Source organism: Kogia breviceps, chromosome 3 (assembly GCF_026419965.1).
Source record: "Kogia breviceps isolate mKogBre1 chromosome 3, mKogBre1 haplotype 1, whole genome shotgun sequence".
Taxonomy (NCBI): Eukaryota; Metazoa; Chordata; class Mammalia; order Artiodactyla; family Physeteridae; genus Kogia; species Kogia breviceps.
Window position 1 is genome coordinate 151948970 of NC_081312.1, and position 27952 is coordinate 151976921.

The 27952-nt window shown below is 43.8% G+C and overlaps 1 protein-coding gene and 1 pseudogene across 2 annotated transcripts in view; one reads left to right on the forward strand and one right to left on the reverse strand.

Moving 5' to 3' along the window:
* Window positions 1-3712: 3712 nt before the first annotated feature.
* Window positions 3713-27952, forward strand: part of PDE8A (phosphodiesterase 8A) — a 143875-nt gene continuing 119635 nt past the window's right edge. Inside the window, exon 1 of one of the 2 annotated variants that reach the window (XM_067029979.1) lies at window positions 3713-4687. In XM_067029979.1, coding sequence (XP_066886080.1) covers window positions 4469-4687 — 219 coding nt within the window. In that variant the 5' untranslated portion in view covers window positions 3713-4468. The remainder of the gene's footprint in view (window positions 4688-27952) is intronic. The other variant, XM_059057286.2, reaches the window with a different exon arrangement.
* Window positions 13937-14026, reverse strand: LOC131754019 (U5 spliceosomal RNA; annotated as a pseudogene).

Sequence of the window (27952 nt, forward strand, 5' to 3'; positions counted from 1 at the left end):
CCTGAGGAAACCTGAGGCCGGTCCCACCTACCCAGGAGGGGGAGTGAGGCCAGGGACTGAGCCAGGGCTGGGGCACTGGGTCCAAGGTAGAGGGAGGCATGGACTGTTGTTATTAAATAACAACATGACCTGCAGGGCAGACCCTGTGAATTTCCCCCAAGATACCAAACTCCTCCCCCGCACTGCCCCATGCTTCTCTCCCCTGCACACACCTGGACAGTGCACTTTTCAGAGGAGGTAGGCAGAACCGGCCACAGAACTTGTGGGATCCAGTGCGACCTGAAAATATGGGGCTCCTTGCTCAAGACTTATTAAGAATTTTAAGATGGTCAGAGCTGAGCATGAAACCGAGATTGGGACCCTTGTAAGCATGGGGCCCTGGGATGGGGGCCTGGGATTAGGGACATTCCAAATTAGGAACTTGGGACAAGGAAGTTCCTGTGCTGTGGAAACCAACGGTGTTGCTGTGGGGCTGTGGATGTAGCGACTGGGGCTCCCAAAGGCTATGGTTTCAGCATCACAGCAAACTGCATCTGGAGAGCTGAGGTGTCAGGACTGCGAGACGGTCCTAGTGGCATCTGGGTCCCTGTATTCTTCCCTTCCTGTATTCTTGGGAAATGAAGCAGTAAGTACCTACCCTGGCTGAACTAGTGGAGTTGGGCTCTGACCTTTCCACCCAAATACAGCAATGTTAGGAATTTGGGACTTTCTCCAGTAGGTGGGAGAGGATATGACCCCCTGGTCTGGTGGGAAAGTGTGGATGGAGCCAGGGAGCGGGCACTGGGGGCAGAGCTCCCTGTTGGGAGTGGAGGAGTCCGAGACGGCAGGAGCTAATAAGGTCATTTTGAGGAAGGGGGTCCACATGAGGTTGTCAATCCTGAGCTCCAGGAGAACCACGAGTACCAAGGTCTGGAGCCAACCCCAGGAGAGAAATGCAGGTGTACGTCTGAATTCTGGAGTGAAAGGACAGCATCTGGGGGCTTGTCTCTACTGTTCTCACCTATAGCAAGTGCTGCTCCCTCCTGACAGTTCTGGCCTAGGGGCGGAGCATCCAGTCCCTCCCTTATCTGAGAAAGGCTGGAACATTCAAACACTTTACTAAAGGCTTGGGAGTACAGACAGAAATAAAGATAAGGAGGCCAGGGGCCTGGAGAGGATGATCAACAGAGGCCTTGCATCTGGGGGTGGCTGGATCCCCCTTATCCAGGAGCAGAGGGCATGTCCAAAGAGTTCCCCTTTCTCAATCCCGCAGCTCAGCCAGGCTCTATGTTTTCATTTCCCCTCATCCCTTCTGGAGCTGGGGTGGGCTGCGGGGTACATAACTTTTTCACCAAGCAATTCAACTTTTAGGAGTCCACCTTACACAAAAAGATACATTCAAGGATGTTCACGGCAGCCCTGTTTGTGATATCCTAATAGCTGTGTGTGTGTGTGTGTGTGTGTGTAATATTTAACATAGAAACAGGTCTGGAAGCATATGGTCCCAACTATTAACAGTAGTTACTTCTACTGAAGGAAGGGAGTGGGGAAGGAAGAGAGACTCTCCTTTGCCTCTGCACACTTTATATACTTCTGCTAAGTTTGATTTTTTGTTTTTTTTACTATTTTTCTAGCATGTGTTAATGTGTAAATTATAAAATGTGTCATTTTAAAACAATTTAAAAATTACATTGCACAAACCTAGGGGCAGGACAGGAATAAAGACGCAGATGTAGAGAATGGACTTGAGGACACGGGGAGGGGGTAGGGTAAACTGGGACGAAGTGAGGGAATAGAATTGACATATATACACTACCAAATGTAAAATAGATAGCTAGTAGGAAGCAGCTGCATCACATGGGGAGATGAGCTCGGTGCTTTGTGATCACCTGGAGGGGTGGGATAGGGAGGGTGGGAGGGAGAGGCAAGAGGGAGGGGATATATGTATATGTTCAGCTGATTCTCTTTGTTATACAGCAGAAACTAACATAACATTGTAAAGACGCTGCTATACAACAGTTCTCTGGCAACACAGAGGGCAAGAGTCCAGCTCTGTACAGCAAAGGGCAGTGCAGGAGCCCAGTGAGGTGGGGCTGGGGATAAGGGTCCCCACCCCGAATTAGAGCAGGGCTCAAGGATTTCCAGGGTGAGCCCAGGACACCGAGGTTCTGCCTGCGAATGGGAGCCAAGAGGGCAGCCTGAAGCCCCCGGAGGACGCAAGGTCAGTGCCGGGAGTCAACCAGGCTGGGCTTCTCAGTGAGGCGGGGCGGGGAGGACAGAGGGCGTGAGATAGACTTTCAGGCACTCTGACGATTCAAAGCGTTTTCTTCACCAATTACTCTTTATTTAGAAGAGTGCAGATTCTGCCTGGAAAAATTACGTTCAAAAACCAGCAAAACAGAGGTTTTGTGTAGAAAACACTACAACTGATGGTAAAAATCGTCTTCTGTGTCTTTCAAGACATCTTCTTGGAGCCGCTGGTACTTTTACAAGGCAGGGAGGCACACATAAGATTATTGCTAAATGTGCTTAAACTTGGTAGTATAAGTCACGTGCCAGTGGTTTGGGCCCTCTCGGCTAGTAAAGAGGGCCAATAGCACAAAACTGCTCTCGGGTTACCCGGCCTTTCAGCTCTGCCGCCCTCGGGAAACTGCCCTGTGCGCACCTCCGGCCCGGAATATCCCGGCTCGAGGGGCGCCAGGGCTGTGGATCTTAGGCTCGTCTTGAAGCCCGAGTCGCCGCAGGGAACCCGCCGCCTGAGCCCGTCTGGCAGTCTCAGCGCCGCAGCAGGGACTCCAGGCCGGAGTCCGCGTCCGGGTCTTTCCAGTAGCCGGGCTGGAGGCGGGAGCCGCGGCACCTCAGGGTCGTTCCAGGGCCGCGCTAGGAAAGGTGTGGACGGCCGGAGAGGAAAGGGACCCGTCGCGCCGGGGTCTCGGGCTGACCCGCTGACCGGGAGCCGCAGGGAGGGAGGGAGAAAGGGCGGGTCCGAGGTGGGTTGCTCCGGGGTACTTGATGGACGCCCAGGAGTGCCACCCTCTAGCTGATCGTGGGAGGAGACCCAGGCACAGAGAGGCTAAGTGATTCGCTCAAGGTCACATAGCGAGCAGCTGGCGATATGTGTGGGGTGTAGTTCTGCCAAGGCGTCTCGCGTCATCACAGGCCTCGCCCCGGCACGGCGGACGCCTGGCTCTGCTCCCGCAAGCAAGGAGCCTATGGGGCCTTGGGCGCCTCGTCCTGTGGTTAAGAGGAGAGTAGGACGGCGTCCCCAGCTTGGCCCTAAATGTAGCTTCTTAGCATCCCAGCATCACAGCCTCCCAGTCGCCTGTGTAGGCGAGCATGGTGCTCCAGGTCTTGGCGCGAGAGGAACGCACAAGTGCGACCCCCGACAATAATGCCCGGACCCCACCTGCCTGGGACCGCCCGAAACAGAGGTCCTTCCACCGGCCTCTTTAATGGCTCCGAGATAGTGACCGTTATCTCTAATTATCTATTAGTCAAGCAGCTGCTAAGTTAAGGAGCCGGGATTCGAACTCATTGGTCTGGGTTTTGATGGCCGCAGGCCCGAGGTCAGAGCCCACCGGCCCCGGGTGGCTGTGTGTGGCCTTGGGCAAGTCTTTCTCCCCGCAGCCGGGCAGCGCGCCCGCCCCTCCCGTCGTGGCGCGCATGGTCAGTGGCGGGAGGGGCCGGGAAGAGGCGTCGGGCGCCCCAGCGGCTTTGCATTGACGCCAGCACCCGCTGGAGGTCACAGCTGGGGGCTGGGCGCGGCGTGCTGCCGGGAAGATCCGGCCCGGGAAACGGAGCCGGAGTCGCTCCGCCCGCAGCTCCCGGGTGAGCGCCGCCGCTTCAGCGCTTCTCGACGGCACGGCTTCAGATCCGACTGGAGCCGAGGTCTCTCCTTCCCTACCCGGGCGGACGCGGCTTCGCCGCCCCGACCGGTTTCCTCCGGTCCCTACCCCTCAACGGCGAGAGATCTAGGCTAGCTTTCTCCGCCACCAGCTCTCGGACCAGGAGCACTTTTTCGCGGGGCGGCAGGCGGAGCGGCGTGGGTGCCCGAGCCTCGAGAGTCGGCGGCTGCAGCGCCGCGGAGCGGGAACGGGGCCGTGAGCGGAAGCATCAGGGAGCTCACGTCCCTCGGGGGTCGGCGCGGACTCGCCTGCTCTCGGGTCGGGAGAGCTCAAATCTCCTCCCCCGAAATTCCCCGGAAGCGCGGCGCTGCAGAGGCGAGCGCGGCGATGTGAGGGAGGCAGCCAGCGTCTCCCGCTTCAGGAGGCGCTTGTTCGGAGGGACGGCCGCGGTGCGCTGCCCGCCCCACCGCCCCTCCCCAGCGCCGCAGCTGCTGCGCCCGCACCGCGATAAAAGGGGCGGCCGCACTTCCTGGCTCGAGACCGCGCTCGCCGCTGTCCGCCCAGGCGGCCGTGAGGCGCCTGGCTGGCAGTTTACTAACCGTTTCGTGGTTGCCCGCCAGCGTGTCGGCGACGCCGCCGCCAGCATGGGCTGTGCCCAGAGCATCCACGCTTCCGAGAGCCGGGCGGTGTACCAGGGCGGCAACGACGCCGAGGACGCGCCGGGCCCCGCGGCGCCGCCGTTGCAGCCCGGCGAGTCGCGCCTCCCACCCGGCCAGACGACGGCTGCCTCGGCCCGGTCCTGCGGCTCCAGCCTCGTGGAGTCCGAGCCAAGCGGTGGCAGCGGGAGCGCCAACGGCAACACGGTAAGGGGTGCCGGGCGGGCGGGGGCTCCGAGGCTGCTGTCCGCGGTGAAATTCTGGCCCCGCGGCGTGGCAGCTTTCCCGCCGGGCCGGGTGGGTCTCCCTCCCGGCTCGCGGTGCCCTGTCGCCTGGCTTTGGATGACTTTGACGGACGCCAGCGGACCGTCTTGCCAGGGCAGCGACCGGAGGCGGACCAACCCTGGTCCTGGGGACCGTGTTTAGTAGAGGTGTGCTTAGGCCGCTTTCCGAGCCGCGGCGTCGGTTCCTGGGACACATCCGACCCGACGTGTCACGTGTCGAGCAGGAGGGACCGCTGTGAACTTGACCGAGGCGCTTGAATGCGTTACCTCCCAAACAGCGGGTACAGAGGAACCCCCCTAGGATATTCTGGCGCCATCCTGAACGTTAAATCAGTGTGAACTTTGTTCTTTTGGTTCTCGTGGTGGAAAGGGAAGGTCGGCTAGCACTGTGAAGCCGGGGTACTGGACCCTACCACCGTGTTGCGTCTTGCCTCTGTCAGCTTTGCACAAGCATGCAGTTGCTGTTTTCCATTTTCTTTGGGGCTATTAAAATGTAATCTGGAACATCAGCTTTGCTTCATTGCACATGTATTGGAGGTTCACTTTTATTAGCATGCATGTTGTACTTGAACCATATGTAATTAGAAAATAGTATCAGAAACGCGGTATTTGAAACATTTAGCAGAACAAAGTTAATTTTTTATTAAGCAGTCTTACTGGGACAGTTTGTGACTGTGTTTTTAAATTGCGTGTCTTCTCCAGCGGCTATTGCCTTGGCTATGTTTTGTCAGAGTTTCTGGGCTTAGTCTTTGATAAGGTTTTCTAAAGGGAAGGTATTTTTCCTTTCTTAAAAAAGGAAAAAAATGTTCATGAAGGCAGACTGCAGCAGCTTTCGGGTTCTCTAATTTAAAATTTTAGAGCTGGAATTCACGAGTTTGTTTATGTGTTATTAAACTAGGGGAAAGTATTCCTGTTTGTATGGCTGCAGATTGTTGAGGATCATCCCTCTCGTTGCTGCTGTGTTTTAAGAGTCATTTGCGAAACTGTCTTGATTTTCTTGCTTATTGAGTACTGCTAGACCTCCCAAATTAGAGGGTAGAAATTGGTTCACTTTCTGTCTTAAATTTCTAGCAGTCGTCATGCCTTTTCTATAAAAGTAAAAAGTCTTTCAGTGTTGCATAACATAGATGAAGTGATTTCTCCCCATCTTGCGTTATCTGAAAATTCAAATTCATTCTGATGATCAGATTTGGATTCCTTTTCCTACAGAGTCTTTGTAGAAACCTGTGATAGTTTTAAACTATTAAGCTAAGCTGCTCTTAATGTCACTGTAATGCTTGTACGTTAATCTACCTAACTGGCTTAAAAAAAAAAAAGACTTCACAGGTGAAGTTGAATATGGAAGCTATAACAGCTTTCAAGTTTTTGACCCAAATCTGATATTGGTTATCTTGCATTAAGTAATATTAAACTTTTAGTCACTAACGTAGCTTTTCCAGAAAGAGGCCCTTGTGCCTAATTGGCCTTTTGGGGGCAGTTGTCCTGAATTCACCCAGGTGTCTTATAAGCATTTCCAGTGTAGCAGCTTGCTCTTCTGCCATCCACATTGCCTAGAGGTCCCGTGAGTTTCTAAGAGTCTCAAGTATTCTGCCCATTGTCAGACCATTGTCTTGAGTTGGGGTCCAGAAAAATACATTCATCATTACAGTGCTTAATCCACTGGCATGCATATAGTAGGTGTTAAATAAATGTTTGTTGAGTTTTATTTTTGTTGTTAACTGAATGATGAAACTTTTTCAGGCACTGGAATTGGATTCCATGAAACCTCCAATGTAGGCTTTAAGGTTAGGTTTTTCAGGAGGAGGGGTCAAATTATAAATAACCCCACAACCATAGAAATAATAGTCCCATGCTTGTTATTCATGAACTATATATGTTGATACCACATCTCAGTTACAGATATTTGTAATTAGGTATATCAGGTAATAGGCAAAGGTAAATATCAGCATTTTTTTAGTTCAGTATTTTTTCTTTAAGGAAATGAATCTTTTGAAATTAAGATATTCCATATACTCTGGAAATTTAAAAACCCATGTTTAGGGAAGATAGTTTTCAGCAATTTAGCAAAGTCAAATTATTATATAATGAATTTGAATTCCTTTATATTAACATATCAAGATCCAATTTTAGTTCATTAAAAATTTTTTTCTTAAAAATATAGTAAGTCAGCTTATTGTTGAGTGAATTCCAGTCAGAAATTCATTGGGGAAGTTTTTGTATTTCTGTAGCATATAGTAAACACCAGTTCATCAGAATGCTTGGGGGATTGGTAATCAATTGCATTTTCGGAGTAATCATCCCCTACACCTGTAGGTATCCCAGCTGTGTTCCATGAGGCAAATTGTGGACTGTTAATAAGTATTAAATGAATAGTGCCTGTGGTCAAATTAGTTTGGGAAATACTGGCTCAGACTAAGTTTGGCAGATTTCTTTCATACAGGATTTGTCAGAAAGCTTAATTTCCTAAAATACACTCTGAATCTCCAAGTGGTGTTTAGAGTGTGCAACATTTCCCAAACGTGTTTGATTATGGAGCCCATTTGTTGAGGTATATCTTAGGCAGGCCACATGTTAAGACACGATTCCTAACATGAGATACCCATATTCAAACTACAAGAAATATACTTAACAGTAAAACTCAATAAACGTAATCTGCTTCTTAATGATTCCAAAGGTACTTTAGGATCTTGTAATACATTAGGCTGGGTCATCTTTATGAACTTATTTAAGTGTTACTAAAAATACTCTGGCTGTTTATCCATTTCAGTAGTTAATAGTATATGTGGTTACAGATAATGAATGCTGTGTTTAGTTTGAACACTTACAGTTTTGTTTTGTATCAGGGTGCACTTTAACTGTAACATTTAATATTTTCTTGTCAGTCTTTAGATTTACTCCGTTTTCCCTTTCCTTAGCTAGGACTTTGAGTTGCCCTTGAAAGATTTGTGTGAATGTCTGAGGAGACCCTACGCTCACCCTCCCTCCCTTTTTGCGAACACCCAGTGCACTGCTAAAGATGGATGCCCTCCCCACTAGGTGTCACTGATCAGCTCTGTGAGGGGCAGTCACGTCTGTTTTGTTCCCTGCTGTGTCTCCCCACACAGTAGGCCTTCCACAAACATTGGACATTCATTGGTTGAATTGGAGAATTGTGTGGACTAGGCTGTAGAAGTGGAAAATCCAGCCAGCCCGTATAAAGGAGAAATAGAAACCAGTTTTAACTAGAGTGGAGGCTGTAGAATTTAGGTTTGGTTTTTGGAAGTCTCTGGTACTGCTCTTTCAGAGCATTTGTGCTCAGGGAATAATATATTTCCACCCTGGTAAGCCCAGTAGATTTCCCTATAGAGATTTAAGGATTAGTGCAGCTGGGAGGGCAGAACACAAGAGGTGACAGATGATGGCGTGGCCACACACTAACCTCTAACCAGGGGTTACTGCCTTCAGCTCTCAGACTGATTCTCCGTTTGTCTATTTCTACTGTTTGCTTCTGTCATGTTTTCCCCCTACCTAGTTTTCTTTTACTTTTCACCACCTTCCCCTTCTTCCTAGTCTTCCTCCCTCCTTTTCCCTGCCAGCCCACCATCCTCCACAAAACTGGTGAAATTACCCACCCTAGTCCACCAAAGTTTAGTGGTTTCTTGGTGTTTCCTAGCTATGGAATAAAATTTGTTGCCTGCTCTTAACATACAGCGTGGATTAATCAAATTTTTATATTTTCCTAAAAGAAAGTGAATTTTTCTTTGTGTGTGACCTGAGTGACCCCCACCCCTGCAACTAGGGGTCACCGGCCCTTGATAGATTATCTGGAGTTACTGAAATATTCCCTGTGAAAGTGTGGTTGAGAAAATGAGACCCAACTTTCTGTTCCTGAAATGGTGACTATAATTTTATCTTGAGCTCATGGGCTGTGAGTTCTGTCATCATTGTGTTCTCATGCCTTTTGGTGTATAGAATCTCATTATCTTGCCAGGCCTAGCTATAAAGATAACTGCTTTTAAAATTTTTCTTGAATGCCTATTATATACATAAAATGCTTTGTATTATATATATTTTTTTATTGCTTAATATCATTACCACCATAACTTTAAGTTTGGTTCTTAAGAGTGATGTTATGAATGTCACAGCTCTATCAGTTCAGACCTGCCCTGGGCTGGCCTTGACCCTGTCCTTGCTGAAGTGAGTGTTGGGATGGGGCCTGTGGTCCCTTCTGGCACAAATGTTTCCTGTGAGGTGGCTTATGACACTGGTTTTCCCTTGGACGCCTTGCCTGTTTGGATTGGGTTCTTCAGTAGGGGAAGGTTTGTGATGTGAGGCCGCAGGGTGAGGCAGACATCTCAGAATAACCTAAAATGCCTTAATGGGCAGAGTATTTTTAAAAATTAACATAAAAAGAAATCAAAGAACAGAGGGAGAAGTTGCTTAGGACATGAGTAAGCCCTTGGTGGTATCCAAAGTCAGTGGGTTCAGCCTGGTTTCTCAACAGTGGGATGGTAGGAGGCATTGGACTCTGAAGTTCTTAGCACACTGTTCATATGAGTAATATCCCCCTTTCCTTGATGCCTCCTACGTGGTAGGCACTGTGCTGGATGCCTTTCAGATATTATCTCATTTCAACCCTGTGAGGTGGCTAGTGTCATTTCCCTTTTGCAGATAAGGCGCCAGAGGTTAGAAACTCACCCAAGGACATACAGTTAAGCTGGGATTCAAAGCCATTGTTCCTGGTGCTTATCTCCTGGCTTGTTGCTCTGAGAACCACCTGCCTCTATTATATCTACCATTCTGTGGCCTTCTGCTAGGCCACAGACATCGCAGGTCCACCTGGGTTTTAAGCAGGCATCCTGAATCTGTGTTATTAAGATTTTGTTAAGTCTTGACTTACTGGGGCAGTTGGTTCCAGTCCTACCGTAGGTTCCCGTGTTTGTGGAAGTCACAGCCATATTCAGCCCTGTCCCAGTTAATTCCTCAAGTCAGGCATTTTGTGAGGCCCTCTGATCTGTCCTCTTCACTCTCTAAACTGAGTTGGCAGGCATCCCCCAGGGGTACTTTTTCCTCTCCCTCGTGCTCAGGCTGCAGGTAGCCTTCCTTAGCCAGGACCTCCGTAGGAGCCAGCCTGGAGTGCAGCCCCTCACCCCCTTCGTCTGCGCACAGTTCAGCACATACATATCCTCCCAGACTTAGGCCCAGCTGAAATCTTTCTTGAGGCCCTGGTTATACTTGCACTCTCTTTCCTCTGCTCTTGGGACTTTCTCCTATAGCCCTTGTGGGCTCGGTTTTCTCTTTTGAGCCTCCTGCTGGATTATAGGCCACTTGAGGGCAAGGACTGTGTCCTAGTTTCATTACAGTTCCCAAAGTGTTTGGCACACTAAATAAATGTTCGGATAAATACACCAGTCTCTAAGGCTGAAAGGGCTTTTATTCATATTCCACGGGTCTATCTCACCTGTTTACATTTAACCAAAATTATTGGAGTGTGTTGTTACATGTTTTAATAAAAAGCCAAAATACCCTGAAGCCAGTGATTAATCTGTGGAGTGATTAGTAAAGCTTTTGCCTCTCATTTTGGCTGTGTCAGGGTTGAGCAGTGTTCCTGGGTCTCGTCCTTCTGTTCTACTTTTGTTCTGCTCTGGTAAGAAGAGTGGTGGAATATTTTGTCAGAGAGCTGTTTTGACAAGTTTTGTGTTGCAGTTTCTTAGCTACAGGCCTCATATGCAGTTTGCCCATCTATGTAGACAGGAAGGATATCACAGATTTCCCCAGACTTTGGGGATGGCCTCAAAGAACTCAGCGAGGGGGGCTTGCCAGTTCTTTTATTCTCTGTGGATTGGAAACACACCTTCGATCTGTTGAGCTCATGCTCATTTACTGTCTGCGTGCCTCTCCCTTTCATGTCCTGCTAGTGTAAGTACAACAGCTGCTTCAGCCTTGTCACTCTGCTCATGGGACAAGCAAAGGGCTGGTGACACGTCAGCAGTTTCCACGAGGTCTTCAAATGTTTGCAGTTGCCGGCAGGTCCCTAGTGAGGTGTATTTGAAAGAATGGAGGTGGAGGAACCAGAGGTGTTTGTTTTTAAGTCCAGCACAGTGAGGTACCGGCTGTGTAATATTTGGCAGGTTCTGATCCTAAGTTTTCTCAAGCATAAAATGAGACTAGACTACCTGGGTTTTGGTGAGGATCACTTAAAATAATCTGTGTGAAAGTGTTTTGTAAACTCCAAAGCACCAGTACATGTAAGGATTGATCTTTTTCTTTCAGTTACCTTTTTCAAAGGCAAGCTTTGCTAAAATATATCTGCTTTTTTTTGTTTTTTGATAATTTTTTTGTAGATTTTTTTGATGTGGACCATTTTTAAAGTCTTTATTGAATTTATTGCAATATCGCTTCTGTTTTATGTTTTGGTTTTTTGACCGCGAGGCATGTGGGGTCTTAGCTCCCCGACCAGGGATCGAACCCACACCCCTTGCTTTGGAAGGAAAAGTCTTAACCACTGGACCACCAGGGAAGTCCCTATCTGCTTATTTTTAAAAGCACATCTCTTCCTTTTTAAAATATATTTTTGGGGCTTCCCTGGTGGCGCAGTGGTTGAGAATCCGCCTGCCGATGCAGGGGACACGGGTTCGTGCCCCGGTCTGGGAAGATCCCACATGCCGTGGAGTGGCTGGGTCTGTGAGCCATGGCCGCTGAGCCTGCGCGTCCGGAGCCTGTGCTCCACAATGGGAGAGGCCACAACAGTGAGAGGCCCGCATACCGGAAAAAAAAAAAAAAAATATATATATATATATATTTTGTCTTTTCCTTAATATTTTATTGTGAAAATTTTCAAACATACAGCAAAGTTGAAAGAATTACCACGTGTATACCTACCACCTAGATTCTGCTGTTAACACTTTCTTTTATTTTGCTTTACCACTTCTCTCTATGCCTTTATCCACCCAGAAATCCATTTTATTTTTGGAGTCATTTCCAAGTAAGTTCCATATCAGTATACATGACTCCTGAACACTTCAGTATGCATATCACCTAGAATTAAAAATTTGTTACCTTTTTTTTTTTTTGTACAAATGTGTATGCTCGTGTAATGCAAATCTCTGTCAGGATACAGAATATTACCTTCACCCCAGAAAGTTCTCTGTGTTCCTCTTCCATTCCTAACCCCACCCACTAACAACCACAGTTGGTTTTTTTTTTCCCATTGTAAATTATTTTTGCCTGTTCTAGGTGTCATATAAATAGAATCTTAAAGAATGTATTCTTTTGTGTAAGGCTTTTTTCATTCAGCATATTATTTTTGAGATTCATCTATGTTGCTCTGTTTTTTTTTGCTGAGTAGTTTTCTGTTGTGTGACTAGATCACAATTCACTTATTCTCTTGCTGAGGGATGGTAGGGCCGCTTTTAATTTTTGGCTATTAAGAATACAGCTGCTATGAATATTCTAGTATAAATTATAATGTGGGCATATGCTTTTATTTTTCTTGGGTAACTACCAAGAAGTAGAATTACTGGGTCATAGGATAGCTATTATATTTAGCTTTTTAAGAAACTGCTTGACCTTTCTCCAGGGTTATACAATTCCATACTCCTGCCAACAGTATATAATAAAAATGCCGTTGGTCCACGTCCTTGCCACCATTTGGTGTTATCAGTCTTTTAATTTTAGCCATTCTGGTGGGTGTGTAGTGGTATCTCCTTGTGGTTTCAGTTTGCATTTCCTTGATGGCTAATAATTTTGAGTATGTTTTCATGTGCTAATTGATTGTTTATATAACTTCCTTTTTGAAGTTTTTATTTTAACACTTTTTTATTAAAAGGAAATATAAATATTTTCATGATCTCTGGGTAGGGAAGGACTTATTAAACAAGTTACACAAAGCAGTTACCATAAAGGAAAGGGTTAATAAATTCAACTAAGTTAAAATAAAGAACTTCTCATCAAAAGAGAGTGAAAAGGAAGGAAACCATAAACTGGAAGAAGATATTTGCAACACATAACACCAATGAAGGATTGGTATCCAGAATAAATATAGAACACTTACAGTAGATAAGAAAAGGACAGCCCAGTTGAAAAATACGCAAAGACTTAGGGAGCTTATCAAAGAGGAAACCAAATGGCCAATACATGTGTGAAAAGATGTCAGCCTCACTGGGGAAATGCAAATTAAAACCACAATGAAATAACATTTTACATCCACCAAATGGGCAAATGTTTAAAAGCCTGACAGTATTTTTGATGAATTCTTCAACACTGTAAGTAAAAGCATAAATCGGTTGGAAAACTGATTGGAAAACCATTGTCATTCCCAAGTAGAGTTAAACCTGTGTCTGGATTGGTCAGAAGGTGCAGAGGGAGGAAGGGAGGGAGGGGTTTGGCCTTGGCTAAGAAGACTGGGAGGACCTGGATGGGTAGAGAATGGGGGTGTGTATGGGGTGGGGGGTTGCTGGCTTGTTCCACAAACAGTGAGGAGGTTGACCAGGGACAGGAGGGAAGGCTTGAAAGCCAGGTTAAGGAGTTTGAAGTCCATCCTGTAAACTTCAGAGAACTTTCATTTTCAGCATTGTAGTTACAGGATGAATGTCTTTTATGAAGATTAATTTTTAGGAGGAAAGTGCACTGGGTGGGGTAAGGAAAAGTTAGAGGCGGGGCATCACCCAGGGGGCTATTGTGGTGGTTCAGGCACAAGGTATGACCAGGTGTAACTAGGTAGTGCAGTGGTTTGGAAAAGGAAGGAAGGAAGAGCTGGCAGGCTAGGGAGTGGATTGGATTTGGGGAGTGAGGGATGAGGGAAGTGGAGGGTGACTCAGAGGTTGGGGTTTACCAGCTTAGGAGGACTGTGATAACATGCTCAATTTCTACAGTGCTGTATAGTTGACTGGGCGCTATTTTTTTTTTTTTAACTGAAGTATAGTTGATTTACAATGTTGTGTTGATTTACAATGCTGTGTTTACTGGTGTACAGCAAACTGAATACACACACACACACACACACACATATATATGTTCTTTTTCATATCCTTTTCCATTGTAGTTTATTACAAGATAGTGAATATAGTTCCCTGTGATATACAGTAGGACCTAGTTGTTGATCTATTTTATATGTAGTAGTTTGTATCTGCTAATCCCAAACTCCTAATTTATCCCTCCCCACTTCCCCTTTGGTAACAGTAAGTTTGTTTTCTATGTCTGTGAGTCTCAGAATTGTTTCTCTCCATGGAAATCTTTAGTAAAAGGCGAAAGATTTATTTGATCTGAAGAGAAATCAGAGTATACTCAGTGCGGTATTTATACATCATCTCATTTGATGTTCACCAAACTCCTGTGAGGTAGGAAGGAGGGATTTTATTCTCCCTGTTGAAGACCTAAAAGAAGCAGAAATTTAAAGAGATCAAATGACTTGCCCAAGTTTGTGGTGACTGCTTACAGAAACAGGTTCACTATAATAGCATGGGTAGAAGTCAGAGGAAAGAGAGGTTAGGGAAGTTTTTAAAGACTTTCTTGTATCTTGGTTCTGGATTTATTTTATAAAAGTAAACTTTTATTACTTTTTCTCTTATAAAAGTAATGTTCATTTTAGAAAACTTGAAAAAGAAAAGGACCTTAAATTGCATACTTAGGAGATAGCTACTCATAAAATGGTAGTATGTTTCCTTCCATCCACGTAGATAACTTTAAATAACTGTAATTAAAAACTATTCCCGTTGCGGAGCACAGGCTCCGGACGCGCAGGCCTAGCGGCCATGGCTCACGGGCTTAGCTGCTCCGCGGCATGTGGGATCTTCCCGGACCAGGGCACGAACCCGTGTCTCCTGCATCGGCAGGCGGATTCTCAACCACTGCGCCACCAGGGAAGCCCATTAAAAACTATTTTTAAAAATTGTTTTATTCTTTTAATTCTAGGAAACATTTAATTGTTATTTCTTCAAATGTTGTCCCCCCTTCCATTTCCTCCCTTCCCTTCTGCAGATTCCTCCAAATGATCAGATTTAGGCACATCTTTGATCTGTCCTCTATATCTCTTCAGTTTTCTTTTACTTCCCATCTCTGTGCTATAGTCTGGGAGGGTTATTTAGCTCACTCTCCTAGCTCATTGATTCATTCCTCAGGGTCTACTCAGCTATCTAGCCCTTTGAGTTTTTGTTTTTTAAATTTATTTTATTTTTGGCTGCACTGAGCCTTTGTTGCTGCGTGCGGGCTTTTCTCTAGTTGAGGCGAGCAGTGGCTTCTCTTGTTGCGGAGCACGGGCTCTAGAGCGCAGGCTCAGTAGTTGAGGCGCACGGGCTTAGTTGCTCCGCCGCATGTGGGATCTTCCCAGATGAGGGCTCGAACCCGTGTCCCCTGCATTAGCAGGTGGGTTCTTAACCACTGAGCCACACTTCGAGTTTTTAAATTGGACAGTTTCTGTGTTCAAGATTTATGGTGTGTTCTTTTTATAACTGCTTATTATTGGGTTTTTTGGTTTTGTTTTGTTACAGCATACTCGTTATCTTTTTGAGTATATTAATTATATAAGCTTTAAAGTCCTATTCTGATTGTTTATTTAAAACATTTTTTTGAGATATAAATGCAGTTAGCACAGTATACAAAATCTTAAAGGGTATGTATGGCTTGATAAAATTTTACCCACATATGCTGCATGTAACGACCACCCAAATCAAGAGAGAATATTTCCAGCACTTCAGAAGACTGCCTTGTGGCTGTTGACTAATTTTTTTCAGTATTTCTAACATTATTATGAGGAATCTCAAATATATAGCATTCTTGAAGGAATTTTGAAGTGAACAACCCTTGGGCACGCCAAATTCCTGTATTTTATGGTAGCGTTTTACTGTACTTGCTTTATCATATATGGTCAGTCCTCTGTATCCATGGGTTCTACATCTGAGGATTCAACCAATGGGGGTGTGTGGGGGGGAATCCAGAAAGTTCCAAAAAGCAAAACTTGAATTTGCCTTGTAATAACGATTTACATAGCATTTACATTGTAGTTACAGCAATTTACATAACATTTACATTGTATTAGGTATTATGAGTAATCTGGAGATGATTCACAGTATACATATACGAGAGGATGTGCTTAGGTTATGTGTAAATTCTATGCCTTTCATATAAGGGACTTGAGCATCCGTGGATTTGGTATCTGAGGGAATCTTGGAACCAATGCACTGCAGAAACCAGGGACAACTATGTATCTGTCTGTCTATCATCTCCATCTCCTTTTTCTTTGATGCATTTTAAAGTAGTTGCAGACATCAGTCCACTTCTCCTAAAATATTGCAGCATGCATATCATTAATTAGAGTCCAGTATTTAGATTTTTCTTCTGAGGTAAAATTTACATGCAGTGAAACGCACAGATATTTATTGTGCATTTGCTGAGTTTTGACAGATGCGTACATATATCTGTGTAATCCAAACCTCTGTCAAGGTTATAATATTATCTTTCCAGAAAGTTCACTCATGTTCCTTCCCAGGCTGTCTCTCCCTGCCATCCCTGCAACCACCTTCTAATTTTTTTCCCCACCATAGATTAGCTTTGTCTGTTCTAGAACATCATATAAGTGGAATTATGTAGCATGTACTCTTTTATGTAACACTTCTTTCACTCAGCATTACATTTTGGAGATTAATCTATGTTTCATGTATGAGTAGTTCATAGTATTGTGACTATTAACTTTTAAAAGCTCATGATCTGCATTGTTAAATTGCCCTCTAGAAAGATGTGATCAAATTTTAGTATCAAAGGAGCATATGAGAGTGCTTGTTATGCTTTCAACAATCTGATTGTGGGAGAGTGATATTTTATTAGTATTTTAATTATAATTTATTTCATTTATTGTTTTTCTTTTCCAAGTGTGTTTTGGACACTTGAACTTCCTCTTTAGTGAATTCATGTCTGTTGCCTATTTCTCTGTTTGGGTTTTAGAGTTTAAAAAAATTTTATTTATGAGAGCTTTTTAATGTGTTTGGGAATTAAGTTTTGATCTCTCGTGCTTATTGCAAATCTTTTTCTCTTTATTGGATGTATTACTTTAAAAATAATAGACAATTTTTAAAAATTGTAGACATTTTATATTTTTATGAAATAAAATCTAACACTCTTCCTTCTTTTATGTTTTTTTTCCATCTGCTTTATACAACCTCCTCTTTTATTACAGTATACAGAGTGTAGAAAATTAGCAAACGCTTTCACAACCTAGAGATCATTTATTATAACATGTTAGTACATATCCTTCCAGGTTCTTTCTCTTCCTCTCCTACCTCCCTTTCTCTCTCTCCCCCTTTCTGTCTCCCTGTCTTTCTCTCTCTCCCTGTCTCCCCCCCCCGCATCTATCTCTCTATCTATACAATTGCATTTTTTCCACTGAAATTAGATTATATAGTACATACTGGGTTTAAAAAAATTGTAAAGTATACATAACATAAAATGTATCATTCTAATCATTTTTAAGTGTTCGGTTCAGTGGCATTAACCACATTCACATCGTTCTGCAACCGCCACCACCATCCATCTCCAGAACCTTTTCATCTTCCAAAGCTAAAACTTCACACCTATTAAACTCCTTATTCCCTCCTCCCCCAGCCCCTGGCAACCACCATTCCCTTTTGACTACTCTAGGTACCTCATATAAGTGGAATCATGTAGTACTTGTACTTTTGTCACTGCCTGATTTCACTTAATATAATGTCTTCAAGTTTCATACATGTTGTAACATATATCAGAGTTTCATTTCTTTTTAAGGCTGAATAATATTCCATTGTATGCATATACCACATTTTGTTTATCCATTCATCCATTGATGGACACTTTGATGGGTTCCACCTCTTGGTTATTGTGAACAATACTGCATATGAACATAGGTGTGCATATCTTTGAATTCCTGCTTTCAATTCTTTTGGGGATATATACACCCAGGAGTGGACTTGATGGATCGTTTGGTAATTCTATTTTTAATTTTTTGAGGAACCAACATAAATACATACTGTTTTGAAATGGACTTTTTACAGCCAATAATCTGCACATTTCCATTTCCGATAATTTGTTTTATCTTATCTAATACACATATCATACCATACCAATATCTACTATGATCCCAGAAATGTCTCCTGCATTGCATCTACTTGTTGTGACCCTTACCTCGTTTTTTTTCTAATTTTTAAATTAAATTAATTTTTTAATACACCAGGTTCTTATTAGTTATCTTATACATATTAGTGTATATATGTCAATCCCAATCTCCCAATTCATCCCACCACCACCACACCCCCCTGCTACTTTCCCCCTTACCTTGCTTTTAACCTAGCCCCTGCCCCCCACTTTTTTTTTTTTTCTTTTTTCCGTACGCGGGCCTCTCACCGCTGTGGCCTCTCCCGTTGCGGAGCACAGGCTCCAGACGCACAGGCTCAGCGGCCATGGCTCACGGGCCCAGCCACTCCGTGGCATGTGGGATCCTCTCGGACCAGGTCACGAACCCGTGTCCCCTGCATCGGCAGGTGGACTCTCAACCACTGCACCACCAGGGAAGCCCCCTGCCCCCCTTTTAAAATCACACTGACGTGTTAAAGAGACCTGACCACTTACTTTGTCCCAACTTCTGGATTCATCTTACTGCTTCCTGTGATGTCATTTAGCTTTCTCTCTATCTGCTATATTTCCTGTAAACTAGAAGTTATATCCAAAATGGATTAAAATTAAATGTTTTGGGTTAGACTATATCATTGGTGATTCATGAATCACATCAGAAGGTACATGATATCTGATTGACCCACCATTATAGATGCTCAGATTGACCACTGGGTTAAGATGATGAGAATCTGATCCCTCAACTAGAACCATTAGGTTCTCCTCATATGACCAGAAAGTGACCTTGTGGCCCTTGGCACTATACAATGTTTAATTCACCATAAGCTGTTCACCCAAGGCCCGCCCTTCCATTTAATTCACCATAAGCTGTTCACCGTAACAATTCTCATTACAGTTAATGAATGATGTTTCCTAATTTAGTTTACTTTTCTCCATGCAGTAGTTTATGTTCTTCTGTAAAGTAGAAGTTTCCTTCATCAGTTGGGCCTAGAGCTTTTAGATTACTATAAAATATAGTTCCTATTGGAAAGGCAGTTTAAGTGCTTAATTTTTCCCTTTAATGAATAGTTGGTTTTTTTTTTTTTTTTTTTTTTTTTTTTTTTTTTTTGCGGTACGCGGGCCTCTCACTGTTGCAGCTTCTCCCGTTGCGGAGCACAGGCTCCGGACGCGCAGGCGCAGTGGCCATGGCTCGTGGGCCTAGCCGCTCCGCAGCATGTGGGATCTTCCCAGACCGGGGTACGAACCCGTGTCCCCTGCATCGGCAGCGGACTCTCAACCACTGCGCCACCAGGGAAGCCCTAATTAATAGTTTTAATAGTAAGGAGTTGCTGCCTCAAATGGTAATGAATGTGTTGGATTTTTAAAATATCACTTTAAAAAAATGTAATTATGGACATACGGGTTTTCATTGGTTAGATGTGTTTGGATCTGTTATAGTCTTTCTTTCTTTTTTTTTTTTTTTTCTTTTTAAAGACTGAAATTGTAACACCTTTGGCCAATGGGGGCTCCTTCAAACTGACTCCTATATCCTTTTAACATGATTCGTTTAGTCTTTAAAAAAATCCTAGTTGTTCCTGGCTCAACTTGTATGTTTCTTGTCCAAGACCAGCAATAAGCCTTTTCTCTAAGGCATCCTGGTCCTCTTAGTGGGAAATGGTGTTGGAAAGTATGATCTCCGTGCTAGGAGTGCTCATTATTCCGAAAATAACATTGTTTGGGAGCCATTTTGGTGGATAGAACTAGAAAATATGTACATTAAAAAACCCCAAACTATGCGACTTCCCTGGTGGTGCAGTGGTTAAGAATCTGCCTGCCAATGCAGGGGACACAGGTTAGAGCCCTGGTCCGGGAAGATCCCACATGCTGTAGAGCAACTAATCCCGTGCACCACAACTACTGAGCCTGTGCGCTAGAGCCCGCGAGCCACAACTACTGAAGCCCGTGCGCCTAGAGCCCGTGCTCCGCAACAAGAGAAGTCACCGCAATGAGAAGCCTGCCCACCGCAACTAGAAGAAGCCTGCGCGCAGCAAGGGAGACGCAACGCAGCCATAAATAAATAAATTTATTTTTTAAAAAAGCCCAAACTATGCAATTCATATATATTTTCAACTTAGATTTAATAATTCAGTTTTTTATCTTAATTTGTTTGATTTTACAATTGTATCGTTTTTCTCTTACAGTGACAATTTTTTTTCTTCCTTTATTTTAAGCTTAAGTCCTTATCCATCCAGACGTATAATACAGTATTCATTCATATGTTTTTGAATTTTTCATTTTATTTATTTAGTTCCAACATCTAGTTTTTAAAATTTGACATTTATTTTGGTTATGTGAGATAACTCTCCAAAATAGCTAGTTATTATTCCAGCATCTTTTATGTGAATAATTATTTTTATTCCCAATTGATTTATACTTTCACCTTTATCATATCTTTGCATTGTCTTTTCTTATTTGGCTGTGCTACATGGCATGTGGGATTTTTAGTTGCCCGACCAGGGATTGAACCCATGCCGTCTGCAGTGGAGGCACAGAGTCTTAACCACTGGACCGCCAGGGAAGTCCCTGCATTGTCTGTTTTTGGTTATCTATTCTTTTTTTTTTTTTTTTTTTTGGCGGTACGCGGGCCTCTCACTGTTGTGGAGCACAGGCTCTGGATGCACAGGCTCCGGACACGCAGGCTCAGCGGCCATGGCTCACCGGCTTAGCAGCTCCGTGGCATGTGGGATCTTCCCGGACCGGGACACGAACCCGTGTCCCCTGCATCGGCAGGCGGACTCTCAACCAGTGCGCCACCAGGGAAGCCCTGGTTATCTATTCTTGCTTGTACTGTTACTGCATTGATTTCATTTTTTATAGATTTATATGTTTTAATAGTGTCTGGTAAGGTTAATCCTTCTTATTATGCCCCATTAAAAAAAATTTCCTTAAGCCATTCTTGTCTATTCTTCCATGTTAATTTTGTTCTACCCTCAACTTTTGGGGAGATTTTCCTTGTATTGGAGTTAAATCCACTGTAATTTGGGGAGAATTGATAGCTTTATAGGATTCTTCTGTCTGTAAGTATGAATTTGTAGTTTATCTTATTTTATGTATTTTCATATGGGTCTCATTTCTTTTTAGGATAATTCTGTTGTAGCCAGAATCTTTTCTGCATTAATCTTTTAACCAGTTATTTCAATTAGATAAAATTATTGACGTTGCTGAATTTAATAAATATCATTATAGTTTCTCAGTTGATTGTCTTTTTTTATTATTGTGAAATAGATAAATTTTAAGTGTCGAGTGTCTTGGATTTGAGATAAATGTTTACATTATTAGCTGACTGGTGGTTTTGGGTTTTTCTTCCAAAAGTATCAGTAATACTTGTTAATCTTTGTTTTCTTATTGGATTGCTTTGGAGTTTCAAAACATTGTTAAATAATGGTGTTAGTGTGCATCTTTGTTTCATCCTGATTTTAATGGTAATGTGTCCAGTTCTTCACCCTTAGGTGTGATATTGGCCTTTGGTTTTAAGACAATATGCATGCATAAGAAATTTTAAATTAAAAAAATTGTTTTTGCCATAATGTATTTTTAAAAATTGAAGTATAGTTGATTTATAATGTTTCAGGTATACAGCAGAGTGATTCAGTTATATATATATTCTTTTCCAGATTCTTTATCATTATAGGTTATTACAAGATATTGAATATAGTTACCTGTGCTATACAGTGGGTCCTTATTGTTTATAATTTTATATATAGTAGTGTGTATCTGTTAAATCAAAAATTTAAAATGTAAATTTTAAATGGATACTTTGTATAGTATTATGTCCTGACTTTTAAATTTAATAATAAATTGCAGCTATAGTCGATCCTTGGTATCTGCAGGAGATTGGTTCCAGGACCCCCAGTGGATGCCCAAATCTGTGGATGCTCCAGTCCCTTATATAAAATAGTGGGCCCTCCGTATCTGAGGGTTCCGCATCTGCAGATACAGAGAGCCAACTGTATTTTCCCATGTCATTAAAATTTCTTCAAAACATAATTTATATGGCAGTACTAATGTTGCCATGTACATCTTCCTACTTAAGTCTTTATGCATATCTGTGATCATTTTCTTAGGATTTCTTTTTAGAAGGAGAGTCTATTATTTTTAAGTCTTGATTGAAAAACAGTTCTGTTACAGCAAGTTTTAAAACATTTTGGGCAATCTATAATGAAAAAGCAGTATGTTTTATTTAGAATTTTATTTATGAACTTGGCCAGATAAGTTACCTATTGAAATCTTCCATTTTTTTAGAATTTTATTACTTAATGAGACTTAACTTTACCATACCCAAGTTCCTCATCTTATGGAGGAGGAAAGGGCAAAGTATTCTCTTGTCTAGCGGTTTTATTGTATGAGAAGCAATAAAGAAATTGAACACTTGAAATTTCTGGTATCATTTGGGTATCAGAATTTGGATATCATTAGTGAAGTTGCTTGATTATTGCAGAATGGTTCTTTTTTCATTTTAAAGTCATATACAGATACCTATTTTTTTCTTCTAGGTTTGTAACCCATACATTTGGAGTTGGAGTTATGCAGTATTTATGTAGTCATTCACTACATATTTGACTGGCTTCCTTTACTGCCCTAACATTTTTATTTAAAAAAAATAAATGAACATTTATTTATTTATTTTTAAAAATTTATTGCTGGTGTTGGGTCTTTTTTGCTGCCTGCAGGCTTTCTTTAGTTGCGACGAGTGGGGGCTACTCTTCTTTGCGGTGTGCGGGCTCCTCATTGTGGTGGCTTCTCTTGTAGTGGAGCATGGGCTCTAGGTGCGTGGCCTTCCGTAGTTGTGGCACACAGGCTCAGTAGTTGTGGCACACGGGCTTAGTTGCTCCACGGCATGTGGGATCTTCCCGGACCAGAGCTCGAGCCCGTGTCCCCTGCATTGGCAGGCGGATTCTTAACCACTGCGCCACCAGGGAATCCCTGCTAACATTTTTAGATAAAAGCAGGAAGTCTTGTCCCTATTGCCTCCTGAAGCATTTATGCCATATCTTTTTGTTATTCTAGTGTTAAGGGTCCTAACACTAGGGTCCTGAAAAGCCAAAGATTCCAAGTGAGGTGAGGCTTTATTGCAATAAAGCCTTGCCTGGGATGAAGGCAGGCATGAGGTCGGCCTGGCACTGCGGTCCAGCAGTATTATCAAAAGCTCAGAACACCATTATGGGGGTAACTGATAGTCAACGGTATGAGCCAACATATACTTGTTTTTAATACTGACAAAAATCAGTCAGTACTTCTATTAGACCCTTATCTCTACAGTGAGATTAGTTTTCAGAGACTGAGTTAGAAAGTGTTTTAGAGGCCTTCTAGTCTCACTTCTCCCCCATTGTAGGAATTCACGCATCAACTTTGTATCTACACAGAGAACTCTGGTTTGGTAAGTTTGTGTGATAGTCACCGATTCTTTATTAGACAACAAAGTATTGGATCACAACGAAATCTTCCTTCATTCATTCAAGCCACATTTATTTAGAGCTTACTGTGCACTAGGAACTGCACTAGGCATTTGCAGGTAATGTGAGAGGAGTGACCATAGCCTCCCCTTTGAGATGATACACTTGTTAGGTAATAGGCTTGCCTCTATTTGTATGTGTCTCCCTGATCCCTGATTCTCCAGTGCTTGTTCAGAAATCTGAATATACCATTGCTGTGATACAAAGAGGGCAGGAGAATTAGCCTCAGACTTGGATTTGAATTCTGGCTTTGGTACTTACTCAGCTGTGAGCTGGGGCAAGTCATGGAACTCGTCTGTGAGCCACAGATCCTTGTATATAAAATGAGCATATGGGGACTTCCCTGGTGGCGCAGTGGTTAAGAATCTGCCTGCCAATGCAGGGGACACGGGTTCGAGCCCTAGACTGGGAAGATCCCACATGCCGCGGAGCAACTAAGCCTGCGAGCCACAACTACTGAAGCGTGCGTGCCTAGAGCCTGTACTCCACAACAAGAGAAGCCACCACAGTGAGAAGCCCACACACCCCAACAAAGAGCAGACCCCACTTGCTGCAACTAGAGAACAACCGTGCACAGCAACGAAGACCCAACGCAGCCAAAAAAAAAAAAAAAAAAAAATGAGTGTATGAGAGAAGGTGTGAGAAGATACCTGTCACGCACCATAAACATGACGTATTTTTCTGGTTTCTCTTTGCTTATTGATCAGAATTGTGTTTTCTCACCAGTAGGTCAGGAGAGAAGGAAGCTCTGTTAAATCCTTTCAGTGCTGCTGAATATACTGATAATGGAAAAATAAACAGGGGTGCAGTGGTTTTCTGGCCTGTAAACCAAAAAACAGTTTTCAGTGCCAAAAGCTATGTTTTGTCTTGAGAGGCCAAGAATATTTCTGCAACGTAGGACAGCTTCAGATCCCACGTGAATCTCTCTGGTAATAGCACAATTTTGGTTTGGGTTCACTTGTTTACAAGGCTAGCTTTGCTACAATGTAAAGTTTGCTTACTGTGCTCAGTTTTCTGCTGGAGTAAAATAATGCATAGGCTGGCTGGAGAGGGTCTCTGGTCAGGGCTAGTAGGAATTGAACTTGTTCTTCCAGTAGGCAGTCTCTGGCCAATCGGAGCAGCGTGCCTGTCCCATTGCCAGGCTCTAGAAAGCCCTGCGAGCATGACACTTTCTCTGGGCCCTGGCTCTTCCCCACCAGGTTGCTTTGGAGTCAGTGGTTTCTAATTGGTGGCATGAGGGCTTTGCCCCGCTCCCAGTATTCTCTAGAGCCGGGTTGCTGAAATGATCTACCTTCTTATTTCTCCGTCATGAGGAAGATTTCTGGAATTTCTACCCTACCTAAGCTATTCTTCTGAAAAACATGTCTTCAGACCTTATTTCTCTGGTTCCCAGATAAGCTGATCCCACATGCAGACGTCTGGGACATCTGCTACCCTGCAAGCAGAGGTGCAGAGGAGGTGCAGGGTGATCAGATTCGCAGACCTGATTATGCCATTCTCTGCTTCACACGCTCTGTGGCTTCCCACCGCCAGATTCAGACTCCTTTCCATGACCTCAAAGCCCAGCCTGATGTACCTTCTGCCCCCTTCTCTAGCTTTATCCCATGCCTTTACAAACTGAATGCTTCAAATACTTACTTATACTTGTAGGCACTTAAAGACCTCTGGGCTTTTGACTGTGCAGTTTCCGCGAAAGTGCTCTGCTGAGACTTTCTCCCCAACTTAATCAGCAGAAATAGCAAAAGAACTTTGGTGAAGGTAGAGCTCTGTGAAGGAAGTAGGTGATTGATGTAGCAAGTATCTTGTGTCTGGAAAAAATGCCCTTAAATTTTTGTGTTTGTGAAATTCCATTACTAAAAAAAAAAAAAAAAAAAAAAAAAAAAGGACAAGCCTAAGATGGGACGAAGGGTTCAAACTGTCAAGGTCATGCATGCTCAGAAGATGGAGAGGTCGCTATAGGCTGCGCTGGGACAGCATTTACCCTCCTGCCTGTTTCACTGTGGCCCTGAGGGCCCAGGGAGTTGAAGGAGGTTGGAGAGAATGGATGTCCTAGGGAGCAGAGGAGTGTGCTGGTGGTTGATATAGCTTATCCTTGCTCACCTCCTGGAGGGGTCTGAGACTGCAGAACTGGCCTTTCCTTGGTGAGCCCCTGAAGAAGCTGTCTCTTCATTACAAATGAAAGAGCATCTGGATTTGATGGTGCACTGCTGAGGGTCAGGTTGTGTGGGACAAACATGCTTTTTTCTCTGGTCAGCACCTATTTTCATCTGGCTGGTTCCACCTTGACTTACTGAAAACACGGGACACTAACCTGAAAATTGACTAAGATTGATCAAATGTAACAATAAAACCATCATGTATTGCATGTTTACTACATACCAGGTACTGTTCTAAGTACTTCATGTGTATTAACTAATTTAATCTTTAAGAAAACCCAGTGGGCTTGGTGTCACCCTAAAGGTTCACCTTTAGAGTAAGAAAACTGAGGTAAGTGGGAAGTTTAACAATTTCCCCAAGGTTTCCTGGCTAGAAACTGGGAGCACTTGGATTCAATCCCAGCACACTGATTTCTGAGTCCATACTTGACATTGATACTTCTGTACTTTTCGTTTTACTTTTGGAGATTTTTGAGATATGAATTCTTTTTGTTTATCTGTTTTTTGAGGCAATTTTCCTGATTCTATTGGTCAGGATTCTTTTGATTGCAAGTTACATCAACCTAATCTAAACAAGCTGAGGCCCAAAGTGAAATTTGTGGGCCACCATAGCCTGGCTTACATAACCAAACCATAGGAAGGACGGGGTGTACCAGCCTCTGGGCCACATGAAACCAGGACTCTTCTTCATCTTTCCCTTTCATGTGGTGTCATCTTCATTTTCTTGGGCTGCTTCTTTCTGCTCAGCAAGAAACAGTGCCCACCAATAGCTCCTGGCCTCATATTTCACAGCTTCATTAATGGGGAGGGACTGAGCCTCTTCCTTTGATTCCAATTTGAGAGTCCCCGGGAAGAACTAGGACAGCCTGGCTTGGAACACCTGCCTGCCCAGCAGCCATTGGTGGCTTCTATGATGAGCAACAGCTTTCACAGAAGTAGGTAGTTGGATGGGGAGCAGCTCTCAGAAGAAGGGAGGGTGCTGGTCAGACAGATGGTAGCTGCCCCTGCACTGGGGTTCAGCCCAAGCCCACAAATGCTTTTCAGCTTGAGAATTAATACTGGTTTTTATGTATTATGACAGTTATTATTCCTAATTCTGACTCTGAGGCAGTTTGCATTCTCAGTTATCAGAGAAACTTTCCAGTAATTCTGTTTGCCAAGAGAAGAATGGATAACTTGTGGGAGATAACTTGTGGGAAAATTTCCACAAGTTTTGACACAGAAAGGGCTTTCCAGTTGACCTGCTTCCTTACTTGTGCATTCTGCCTAAAAGATACTTAGTGATGCTGTATTGCTCATTACTTCTCTTTTTATCCTGTGGTTTCATAACTATTACTTATTTTCTATTCTGTTTTTGCATTCCAGTGGCATGATCACTGCATTCTGTGTTTTTGTGTTTGTTTCGTCAGTTAACTGTATCTTGGGCAAGTCATCCAACCTTGTGGACTTTAATTCCTTCACCTGTTAGGATAGGCTGACTGTTGTAACAAACCCCCAAATATACAAAAGTCTCAACTTGAAAGAAGTTGCTCAGTCACGTGAAGTTTAAAATAGGTGTTCCTGATCAGTGGAGGACTCTTCTCTAAGTGGCGATTCAGGGACCAAGGCTCCTTCCATCTTGTGGCTCTGCCGTCTTCAACATATGGCTCCCCAAGATCATTGTGCATGTCTGCACGGACAGCTTGTAGAATGAGAAAGAGCATGAAGGACAGTGAGAGGTGAGAGGTTTTTAGGGACCAGATCTGGAAATAGTCCATGTGTGTCCCATTGACCACTTGGCCACACCTGACTGCCCTGGAGGCTGGGAAATGTGATCCATCTATATCTGTTTGTGCCCAGGAAGGAGAGAAACTGGCTTTGAACAGCCAGCCAGTCTCTACCACATCTCTTTGGTAACTTTTGTAATTCTTCTCCTTTTCCCCTCTCCTATGCATAGCAGTTGTGAAGTTTGGGTGGGATTGAGCCCACCCCCAGTGCCAGGGTGGTCCCTAATGTCCTTATTGCCACAGTTACTTGTTCAGTAATTGATGCATAACCCAGGCCTAAGTCAGACAGGACATGAAGTCCTCTGGTCCCAGTCACTAGTTCAGAGGCAGGCATGTAATATAAACTGTCTCAATTGGACTGGAGTGGCTGAGGGATAGATGTCCCCACCCCCACCCCATTCCCCAGTAAGGACCACAGCAGCTTCTGGACAAGAACAAGCTCGGAGAATTGCAGAGTCCCAGAGCCAGAGTCCCTACCGAACCTCTCCTGAGGCTCAAAGATCTCACTCTACACTTCGTGTTTACATGAGTCGATAAATCCACTTTATCACACAATAATTTGAGGTTAATTTTCCTTACTTGCAGCCCGAAGCATCCTGACTGATAGAACTTAAGAAAGGGAAGGGGAGCAGGGAGAGAGAAAGGATAGAGTCTGGATGTCTAAGTTCTGCTTTGGCTCATTGCTACCACGTCTGTGATG